This window comes from Podarcis bocagei, assembly GCF_964188305.1.
Source record: "Podarcis bocagei genome assembly, chromosome: 17".
Taxonomy (NCBI): domain Eukaryota; kingdom Metazoa; phylum Chordata; class Lepidosauria; order Squamata; family Lacertidae; genus Podarcis; species Podarcis bocagei.
In genome coordinates this window covers 3,578,177-3,589,513 of record NC_138143.1, presented here as the reverse complement: position 1 = coordinate 3,589,513, position 11,337 = coordinate 3,578,177, and the positions used below count along the sequence as shown (strand labels likewise).

General features: G+C 49.3%; 1 protein-coding gene across 1 annotated transcript; it reads right to left on the bottom strand.

Annotated features, from left to right (window-relative positions):
- Positions 1-1,473: 1,473 nt before the first annotated feature.
- Positions 1,474-10,942, bottom strand: NAA10 (N-alpha-acetyltransferase 10, NatA catalytic subunit). Its single transcript, XM_081175935.1, has 8 exons — positions 10,779-10,942; positions 10,014-10,112; positions 8,647-8,705; positions 6,207-6,252; positions 5,499-5,614; positions 4,916-4,960; positions 3,296-3,380; positions 1,474-1,823 (listed from the first exon to the last, which is right to left on the bottom strand). The coding sequence occupies exons 1-8, from the start codon at positions 10,797-10,799 to the stop codon at positions 1,572-1,574; spliced, it is 723 nt and encodes a 240-aa protein (XP_081032061.1). The 5' UTR covers positions 10,800-10,942; the 3' UTR covers positions 1,474-1,571.
- Between the last annotated feature and the right edge of the window lie 395 nt (positions 10,943-11,337).

Here is an 11,337-nt window from a genome sequence, read left to right as displayed (position 1 = left end):
GAGGCCCCATTAGCTAAAGTGGTGCTTCAGGTTAAGACCAGTTTCAGGTTATGAACGGACCTCCGGAACGAATTAAGTTCTTAACCCGAGGTACCACTGTAAATAATGAATTATTTTATTATTATTAAGGCTGCCATTTTCTAACTTGAGCTCGTTGGCCCCTTATAAGGGAGTTCTCAATATGATCAGAAGTGATGCATGAGCTTTCCTGGAGGACTGCTTGCCTAACACTACATTCTTCAGGGATTTAAGGTACTGGGTGTGACCCAGGAGTCAGGACACATTCTCCATTCACACAGAGCAATGGCATGGTCTAGTGGTCCTGGGCAGGATCCCACATGGATTGAGCATGTGCCTAGATCTCCCAGGATCCTCTGCAACATACAGAGGTTGCTGAGCAGTGGACAAGGCCATATGGAGAGGGGCTCCCTGAAGCTGCTGTTTGGAAACCACGGCTTCAAAATCAGAACAGTTGCACATTCTGCAGAATTAATTGGCAGTTAGCCTACAGTCAAACCACTGCAAACTGTAAATGAGGGTCATACTTTCAAGTACTTCCCTCTATAATTCCCTGTGTACTGTGCAAAAACTTCACACATTAGAAAAAGATTGCCTCTCCATGATGGCTACAAGGTCTGGTTGGCTAATGGAGGAACCAAGACTGTTGGTCTATACAGAAGTCCTCCCAATTAGTTTAGGTGGATTTGGGGAGGGGGTGTCCTCTCCCTCTTCTCTGAGGCTGTACCTGGATTCAAACTCCAGACACAGGGAAAGTCCTCCTTTGAAGCCCCTATGCTCCGAACATCTTTGAGTGGGCTTTCAAGTTGGGGGGAGCTACAAATGCCCTATGATACATGTCACTGCTCACTGGAAGCCCTCACTCCCCCGGCATGCAAAAGGTAAATTGATAACTTTCGCCTTCCTTCCCCCTGCTTCCCAATCTTGTCCCTTTTAGCCACTATACCTCTCACTCGCTTTGCTGCATGTTCTGGCCAGTTGGGGTGCTTTGTCCAGTCTTTTCCTCTATGGGTCCTTGAACCCAGAAGGGCACTGTGTGCACTCTCTGCAGGCCTTCTGCCAAAGGGGCTGTGTGGGGTCGGTGTTGCATCGTTCTCCCCCCCCCCCCCGGAAGTGTACCACAGCTGAACCACGCCAAATGAGGGAAGATGTCAGACACTGACATTGCTAACCCAGAAGTGGCATAGCAATAAACAACAGATAAAGTGTTACCCTAAAATGTGATTCACCACCTTTCTCCCACCTCCACTGGAAATTGAAAGGTTGGTGTCTCAGAAAAGAGGGGGCAGCCCTAGACTAAGTTGTGCAGAACCACGTAAGTAACTGAAATACAGAGGACTGGAGATTGGCTGTATAACTAGGTTACATGCAGAGGAGCTGTGGGCCTCCTCCATGCTCCCTCTCTATGCAAGCTTCACTGAAAGGACACACAAGCCATGCCAGCACACGCACCCCTCGGGTTCCATAAACTTTTATTTCCAAACCCCCTGCAAGCAAAGACACAGATCCTTCAAGGGCTGGACTTCAAGTGAGTGGCCTGGCGAAAGCCCTTGCTAGGAGGCCGAGTCAGAGGCCTCTGAGCTGTCCTTGACATCTGTGCTCTCTGTGGCCTCGCTGACCTCGCTGACATCTTTGCTGTCGCCGCTGTCTTCAGCCCCAGGCCCGCTGCCCACCACGGCCCCAGGGCATTTCTCATCCCGGCAGGATTCGCCAACGTGGTTGGCCTTGTGGTCCCCACTCTTGTTCTCAATGGAGCCCAGGACAGAGTGCTTGCTCTTCTCTTTCAGGTCCACCTGCCTCCGCAGCTGTGGGGGAACAGGGGCTCGTTTTAGCTGGAATGTGTGCGTGTTGGGAAGGTAAGCAGTTTTCATCCACAAAACCCTTAGCTGAATTACAAAGGTCTTGCGCATTCTTTCCAGGAGACAGCCCAGTCATGTCAGACACCGCCCCACCTTCCAAAAAAAGGAGCCTCAAAATCTGCAAAGCAGCTATGGGAGGAAATGTTTTCGATGTTGCTTGCCGCTGTTCACATTTCTAACATCCTGCCAAGCACATCCAGAAAACTACCGCGAGACCCTTGTCAACCCAAGTAGCATGAAACCCCATCAGCTCAACATGCGAGTATGTATGTATATGGTTATTGATACTGACCTCCTCCACCCTTTCCGCCTGGCTACATGAGCACCCCAGCACAGGGGAGAGGGAGGCACACAGCCTCCAAAGAACTTGAAAGATACAAACAAGAACCTGGCAAAATGGAGGGGAACTGCAAGCAGAGATTAGCTTTGCTGCAGTTTTCCACTTGTCTGTCTCAGTATATCTGGTTGAGAACTCTTGCGTAGGTGTACATCAGCAGAGGAGGAACACACAGCGTCCCAAAATAGGTGTGGGCACACTTACTTTTTTTAAAGGAATTAAACAAGTGTGTAGGACCAAGAGCTGTGTTGCTCATCACAAAAATATACAAGCATCATCTTACCACACAATAATAACTGACAGCAGACCCCTCAGCAATGGAATATGCCAACAGATTCAAAGCAAATGCTCCATTTTTCTAGATGCTAAATATGGTGAACAGTCTAAAAAAACACATCTGTGCAACAGAAATGAAAAAGGAAGACCAGTGAAATTAATTAGTAAAAGATGTGCACGAAAATGGCCTCAATGGAGGAAGGGGAAAGACATGCCAGGTACGTCCCTTCATCCAAATGTCAAAATATGAGCATCTTGGATCAGCCAAACACAGCTGATTCACAGGATACCTGCATTCAAACCCGTCTGATGTTATCATGTTATATGTGTATTGGGTGATTTTCCCTCACTCCCTACCCATCTTAAAAGTAAAGAGCAGGGGGAAATTAAACTCTAGAGAGAAGTGCTTGATCACATTAAGGGGCCGATAGGCAAAACAAGGTTACAGGGCATCAGCCACCCTATTCCCTATTCTCCCTCTTCTTAACAGCCTAGGTTTTGCTTTACTCGCCATCTCACCCTCAGCTTTACAGGTTGAGAAGGTATGAAGAAAGGCTGCCGGAGGTTCCAACTCCCTCTTGTAGGCTGCCTTGTCTGTCTCCAGGTAGTTTGGAATTCAGCCATCAAGCACCTTGCTTACGTGGGTCACTTTTGATGCAATGGGTGTACAGCTAGGAGACAGGCTGGGTCCCAACATCCACACCAGTGGAAGAATTTGAACTGCCTTTTAAGAGCAGTTAGCGGAGATGGAGTATCAAAGACTCGCACACTCCAGCACTGAGGGCACCAGCAGGGTCGTGCTCACCTCCTCCGCCATCTGTGTCAAGTCGCGCTTCATGGCGTACGCATCTTCCCCATCGGCATAGTATTTGGGCTCCACTTCACTGATCCTAGTGGGAAGAGCAAGCATGCTGGCCTCACTGGAAAAACCACCACAGTCAAGTCCCAGAAGCCTGCCCCAAGCACGTTCACAGTTGGTCTTAATGCAGAAGAGGCAGGTGTGCAAGCTGGGAAGTCCCAGTTCAAATCTCCTCAGCCATGAATTCACTAGGCAGCTGGAGGCAGGGCACTAGTCTCTCAGCCTCAGACCCCCGACCTGTAATATAAGGATAACAATACTGGCCTACCTCACAGGGCTGTTGTAAATATTATCAAGAGAGTGCACATGAAGTGCTTTGAACACTTAAAAAAATAATAAGTACTATATAGATTGGGCTCCCACCATCCCACGGCTGGCGATGAATGGCAAATGAATCTAAGAATGCATCTCCTGTCCTCGGAATAAATGCTTAGGTAATAAGACTTTGAGAAGATTTGCAGGTTAGAATGGGGATGAAAAACCTTCATGGGATCATAAAAACACGCCCACCAGCCTTCAAAGATCCATGTATTTTCTAACCTGCTTTTCCTATCTAGCACTGGGATTTCCCTGGTGCCTTGGAAATTTGTTCAATTTCCCTAAAGGAGATTCAACTATTTTAATCAGATGTGTTTTTAAACATCGTTCAACCCCATTTCCAGCAATCGAAGCTGTGCATTCAGGTTTACACAGTTGCATCTCGGAGGCAGAGCACATGTTGCATATAACTTGCATCTCCAGGAAGGGCTGGGAAGCCTCCTGGCTGGAACCCTGGGAAGCCACAGCCACACGGCAGAAACCAAGCAGGTGCAACTTGGGGCTAAGTGCCAAATGCACCCCAAAGGCCCTTCTCTACCTGGGGTCTCTCTCCGGGCTACACCTCTTCCCAAGGCACACCCACTGTCCCCAGACTGTACTCCCTCTCTGGCTCTGCTTCACACTTGCCGTCAGCATTTTGGCCTGGCTGGGGTGCATCCTTGAACTCTGACAACACCCCTCGGTTGCCTGCTTGGAGCAGGAGGAGGGACGTGAATGTGTGCAGAAACTAGCCTATGGTGCAAAGGTAACGTTTACATTTGTTGCTCCACCCACTTTGCCTCTGGCCCCTCTTATCATAGGCATGTGGCCCTTGGATGGATGTCCAGAAGAAAATGCAGGCTATTGGCTGAAAAAGGTTGACGTGGACAGACCTGAGATAGATGAACTATGGTCTGACTCTCCATGGCTCTCCTTTGCTCCTTCCACAAACACAGCTAAAGCTGAGAGGAGCAAACCTTGCGTTTCCCTCCTCTAGTTAACAGCAAGCTGAACCTTTGGGGAACACAAGTCATCTCTGGAGCCTTCAGGTTACTTGCTGGGTCCAACATTCACACACCTGCCAGCGGAAGAGCTTCACAGAGCTCAGAAGAGAGCCTTGGCCACACCAGTTGGTGAGGCAATCTCTGCTGAGACAGAATGACTTGCTCAAAGCTGCCCAGTGACCTCCGCCAACCACACAGGGGTCCAAACCGCCTTCTCACTCTGACCAAACATCCACCATGACCACCTTGCCCTCCTGGTACTCACTGGAAATTGAGAGTGTTGGAGTAGAGGTGCAGCGCTGCTCGGTTACTGCAAAGCAAGAGAAGAAAAGTAGTTTTGGTAAACCAAGACAGCAGAGAACATGGGGCTAGACCTGGGACTGCAAGAAGGTCAATGAACCCTGCATGTCCCTCCCTCCCACACCCTCAAGCAGGACAGCGTAACTGCGATTTGCATCTGCCTCTGGGGTAGAGCCTGGGAAGGGATTCTGCGGAGAGTGATTTCACTTGGGCTCAAGAGAAGGCAGGAGTGGGGGCTTGATAGGAAGCCAGTGCTTCCTCTCTAGGAATAAGGAATCCAAGGCAAGGAAGACAAAAACCACTGGGTGCTGCTTCTGACACGGACGGCAAGAGGAAACAGCACTGGCTTGACAACCACACATCTGTTCCACGGGAGGACAGGTGCTTCCTCTGCGCATAACCATGAAGTGTTTGGAACAGTGGTGGTGGTAGGCATGTGGCAACCCTGCCCTTAGCATCATGCCCACAGGAACCACTGCGTAACAAGAACAGCACATTATTTGGAAGCCGACATAAGTGGAGATGAACAGGGAGCAGGAGAGACTCACCTCTTGCGTACGTGCAGGGAGACATACTTGGCGTTGAAGTTCTCAATCATGGCCCGTGAAGCCTGGTCCATCAGCTTTTGGGCCAGGCCAAGGCGTCGGTGGGAACGCTTGACCGCCTAGGGAAGGACAAAAAGCCATCAGAAGGAAGAGGCATTCCATAAACTTTTCTGCCTTAAGACACTCCTTCCCTCACACACACAAAGCCACTTTCTGAACTTACAAGTTCTGGGGTGCCCCACACTAATGTTATGCCAAAAATCTGTTTGGTGCAGTGGTACAAATTCCAGTGATGGACACAAGTGTCTGTAGATCACAGTGAATTGACAGTAAAGGAAGTTTTAACAAAATGGCAACCCGCTGCCTCACATGGCCACTATTTTGTCTGGCATGGGGGGCACAACTGGCTCTTCTGGGCATTGACCTGAACGGAAGGAACCAAATAATTCTGTCCTCCAGCTTCTGCTTCCAGAATTACTGCTCAGGCTCTCACAAAACAATCCCTAGGCACTCAGCAGTTCTCACAACCCTCCTGCCCCTTGTATTTCATCATCCATACAGCTTAAGTGCCGGGGGGGGGGTCACTAACAAAAAGCTGAGTCCTGCTGAGAGGAGACACAGCCAGCCCTCCAAGCCACTGCTCTCTACTTGCTACATCTCAATTGTCAAACATGTCCAGGGGGCTGTAACAATAGAAAGTGAAAGTATTACCAAAGATGTGATATGACCATGGGGAACATCATCAGGGTCTTCTTCCCTGGAGAAATAAGAAACTGTATGTCAGTTCAGCTCCAATCTTGCACACCCCACAAATGTAACGAACTAAGCATCAAGACCAACACTACCGCAACACTATTTTCTCCACAATGCCAGTCTCTTTATCACACAAACCAAACACCTGTAATATAGTACCCTTCCTTCCTTCCTTCCTTCCTTCCTTCCTTCCTTCCCTTTTCAATTTTTACTAAAACAATAACAACACACACCTCAGAATACAGGAAAAGACCCTGGCAGAAATATGCAGAACTCCTGCTCTCTTAGAAAATAAATGGCAGAAGCAGAAATATCGCTAAAGTGGAATGCAGAACCTCACGCTGGAGCTTTCGTTTTTCCCAGATTTCTTGCCAGAGTTTTCACAAGAGCACTTCCACCATTTCAGCCTTTTCCTCAGCAAATCAACTGTGTGTCACCTTCTGACTCCTTTGGTCTACTTACTGCACAAAGAATATAGTTTTGTGTCCTGCTATCAGGCAATTAAGTGTTTTCTTGCAGCTTCTTCCAGGCCTGATACCAAACATTTTTTAGGGTGGTGGCACTGTAAGTCAACGTACAAGTATTTCCATAATATTTATGGCTATTTGACAAATTTGAAAATTAAGAATGCCAAATCTTCACCAGTCAGCCTAGCTCAGACTGCCTTATTACAGTGGCCCAGCTTGGTTGGGTATCTACCAAGGCCCACAAGCCACCACTGATGACTGGTGTCCAGACAGCCTCCACCAGACTGCCCCCTCGGTGCAGCCATGTGCACATGCTCCAAAGGTACACATGGCTACAGGAAGCTTAGAATAAGGGAGGCAGAGGACAGAAGCAAAGCCTGAAGTCATTGCCATGGCCACGCTGTCTCATCCCTGTACACCAACTAGTTAGCCAAGGGAGGCACGAGGTTGCAGTGCGAACATGAGAAGCCACTTGGCCTGCTTGCAGCTCACCAAACCAGTTGTTCCAGACAGGCACCAGACAGAAGAAGCTCTGCGGCAGCTACCTGGCAGTGCCAAGACCAGCCATCTTGTCCAGAGCTGGGAGGGAGCCGGGAGCCTGGACTAGCCTGCCTACTCCTGGCACACTCAGAAGCCCACTGGGAAGGAAGGAGCCAGCTGAATGGAATTAGGGAGCATGAGGGGGTTTCCCTTGGGATGGCCACCCCACCACCTCTGCCCCATGCGAGTTAAAGGTTCTTCCCCAAGAGTCAATACAGTCACGGAGCCACACCAGAAAACTTAAGAAGGCAAGAGACGGCTTATTTCTTATTGAGCAATTGCAAAGGGTACTTTTCTAGCTAAGTTCTTGACTCATCATTATATTCACTCCAGTCAGGCTTGCTTTGCAGAAATAATAGTTGATAATATCAATCTGCACAATATGTATCTGCATAAGTTCAAAGTAACTGAGCCAGCTATTAAATCATTTAAAATTAATGTCTGAATCAGAACTAAACAAGATGAGAGAGAAGAAATACTACTAAAAGTTTAGGTTTAGTTCAGCATTAGGTTTAGGTCTCAGCTATACCAGTTTCAAAATAAAATTATACCACACACTTCAGGGAAGCTTTAGCAAAAGTAGCTACTCCTGTCCAAACATCAAGATCAGAAATATACAAAAAGCTGAGCTACCTGCTTGCTGGTCCTATCAAATATCCTACGTCCGTCTTAAATTTTAAAAAAATTGTAAAATCCATTCAAATCTGTTTTAGTTAACATGATATTTTACAATACTGTGTAGCCGGACACTATTTCCTAATATAAATTTAAAATAACTTTTATTTTTCCCTAGTAGCTGCAATAGCAGCCACACATCCAATGGCTGCATGCATTCATAGCATTGCTATCTATCCAATCTGACCTCAGCGCAGCTGCTTGCCACAGGAGCCCAGTCAGAGAGACAAAAGATGTACAGTGATATATAACACTCTACAAAAGATGCTGAGTCTTCTGCTGCTGTGCTACTGCACAAGTCATCTGGCTCATGGCAGCAGAAGACTCTGCTCTTTTGCTGAAGAGCTACAATGCAAGCCAGGTGACTCGCACCACAATGTGGCAGCAACAAAAAAATGCTGCTGTGCACCAGCCAGCCAGATGGTGGAGAGGCATCTTCACCTGGGGGATCTTCAAGGTCTCCACCAGAGTGGAATTTAGAGGGCTTCACTGCCCACCCTTATGCCACTTAATTCCTCTTCCCCTAACTGCTGGGACTACTCAGCAAAGGGGAAGAAGTGAGAGTCTGCACCAACAGCATTTAGGCATATACCCCTTAAAATATGTGTTTTGCTAGCCTATGCTGGAGCCTCCTGTGAAGCTGCAGTGCAAGAGATACAGTGCAAATATACAAACAGAGGCATACCAAAGCCGCGCAAATAAATGATTCTACTCACATTTTAGCCAGCACGTAGCCCACAATCTTACCGTTCTCATCCTCAGCAATGTAGGAGAGCTGGGGGAAAGAAAGGAGGCAGTTAGAGTGACATAGTGGGCTCTCTTGGGGAAGAAGCAGCACAGCCACCCACAGGCATGGCAGAAGGCAGCAGTGTCCTGAGAGGAAACGCGGCTCTTGTCCAAGCAGGATCAAAGAGGAGCCTGTTCCACAGGCAAAGCCAAAGGAAAGACAGATTATCCCATCCATCTAGCCACCACAAAGCTTGAGCCCATCCCGAAATACTACTTAGCATTTATAGATCAGTGTTTTGGGTAATCAAAGCACTTCAAATATATTATTTAGTTGGTTGGGGAGGGCATAGAATTTTATCTTATTCTTTACAACAACTCTGTCAGACAAGTCAGCATTTTTATAATCCCCATATGGGAGCGAGTGTGGCTGTTGAGACAGAAAGCTGCTGCTTTAACAGGCTGAAATGTTGAGAATATGTATGTCAGTCCCCAAAGCGGCAGGCACTGGGCTTAGTCATTTCATCACTACCTCCATGTTCTCCTTGCCACCTGTAACAGGCATATGCTGGAGAAGAAAAGTGGCAGGATGGAAATACAGCTGACTCGCAATTTATGCACATTTAATTTGCATGAATTCAGCTTTAAAAATTTTTAAGGGAGTGGGTGTTGAATGTTGACAATCCCACCAACTATTGCACTCACCTTGAGATAGTGTTTGAAGTGTGTGTTTGGTCTATGCACAATTTCATCTTTACGTGTTATCCCCAGAAAGTAACCGCCACCTAAGCTAAGAGTTGACTTTATGTGGGAAGAGAACAGCCAAGAACAACCACTGCAGCCCCGGGGACACCGTCTGGGGAGCAACTGGGCAGGCCACCTGGTGTGTTTATGGCGGGCTTGAAGTACAGACCTCCCTACCTGCAATGCCATGCCAGAGTAACAAGTGTTGATTAGCTCACTCAGCCACAGGCCCAGGTCCATTACAAAACCACCAAGGGCAACCAAAAGATCCTGAGGAGTCAACAAAATCTCAAGTGTTGCTAATTAAAGCTGGGAGAGGCTAGTAAAACTTGCCCTGTCACTTATGAGGCACCGTGGCCGTCTCCCAGAAGCTAGAGGCCTAGCTCCCAGACGAAGGCTGTGGGAGGGCAGCAGGAGATCCAGGAGATCTTGGGTCAGAAGGAGTTTTTCAGAGGGGTCACCGTAGCACCACAGTTGCCAATACAAAGGGAGAGAGAGGGTGGCAGGTGGTGGTAAAGGGAGTAGCAGATTTGCAGTCAAGGTCTTTTTGAAGGATTGAGGTTGCCCATTATTCTTTGCAACTGTCAAGTCACTAGTAAGTAGACAGAGTTACCTGGGGCCAGGAGAGTCCGTGATAGAAGTAATATTTCATTTGATAGTTCTCTGGCAAGCAAAGGAGGTTGCAGTGTTGCATGTTCATCAAGTCCTCGGGCTGGTGGAGAAAAAAGGAAGAACGACTGAAGCAGAGCAGAGAGAGATGCACCCACTTCACAGCTCCTCCCCTCCCCAGTGGGACTGACATTTGCTGTGTGTAATAGCAAAATAGAACCTCCTTATTCAGAGACACCGTATCTTGAAACAAGAGATACGAATCTGGAAAACTAACCACGTAGGACATGACAGCTATTCTCTCCAGTACCTCATGCTCAGCAGCACCTGGCTGTTCACCTACTGGAAACAAGTCTCCCTGGTTTAATAAGGGCTGTCTTGCCAAATCAGCCTGACCCGCAAAGCTGACTACCAGCCGCAGCCTATACTTCCCAATGCCAAAGGCTGGGCGAAGCTGATCTCTTCTTGTTTCACAGAGCAAAGGGCCGCCAGGGGGTGGCGGCTGCCCCACCTCGACCCCCAGGTGCCCAGCAGGGCGCTGCTCCCGCCCCTGGAGGCTCCACCCGATCCTCGCGGCAAGGGCGGTTTTGCCTGGACAAAGCAGGCCGCGCAAAGCCCGGTGCTGGCGAGGGACCCTCCCCGGGGATTCCTGCGTGGGACGGGGCTGGACTCGAGGACCTCGGCGGATCCCTTCCCACTCATTCTAGGAAAGGCCTGAAGCCCCAGCGCCGCCCCCGCTCCCCCCGCCGGGCCACCCCGGGGCTCGCACCCTCGCATTCCGGATGTTCATGGCGGCGGCGGCGGCGCTCTTCCTTCAGCCCCCGACGCGGCCGGAGCCCCCGGTCCCTCTAGAGCCGGAGCACAGGCGGGTCCCCGAGCGGCGCCGGAAAGCACGCGTCCATCTCCGCCCCCAGAAGAGGGGGAAGCCGCTTAGCCAATCGCCGCGCACAGCTTTGCACCGCGGTCCCGCCCAAGCCCTCCTCGGCACCCAATCAGACTGCGCCTAGAAAGTAGTCACGCCGACCAATTACGATGCCGCTTCCTCCATCTTGCTTTGGTCATGCGCGGAATCCTCCCGCGACCAGTTAAGGGAGACGCGACGCTAATCCCCGCCCCTCGAGGGCTCATGATCTGTCGGGGCGACGCCTTCCCGCTCGGAAGAACCCTAATTGATGGCCCGGTAAGTCAATCGTTTATCACGATGGAGTTGAGTGACACGTTGAGGGCCCAATAATCAACTAAGAGAAGGGCGGAACTACTATTGAAGTTTAGACCAACTCAGGCTTCAGGGGATTCGCTCTAAACGTTATAACCCGGTGAAAAAAAAT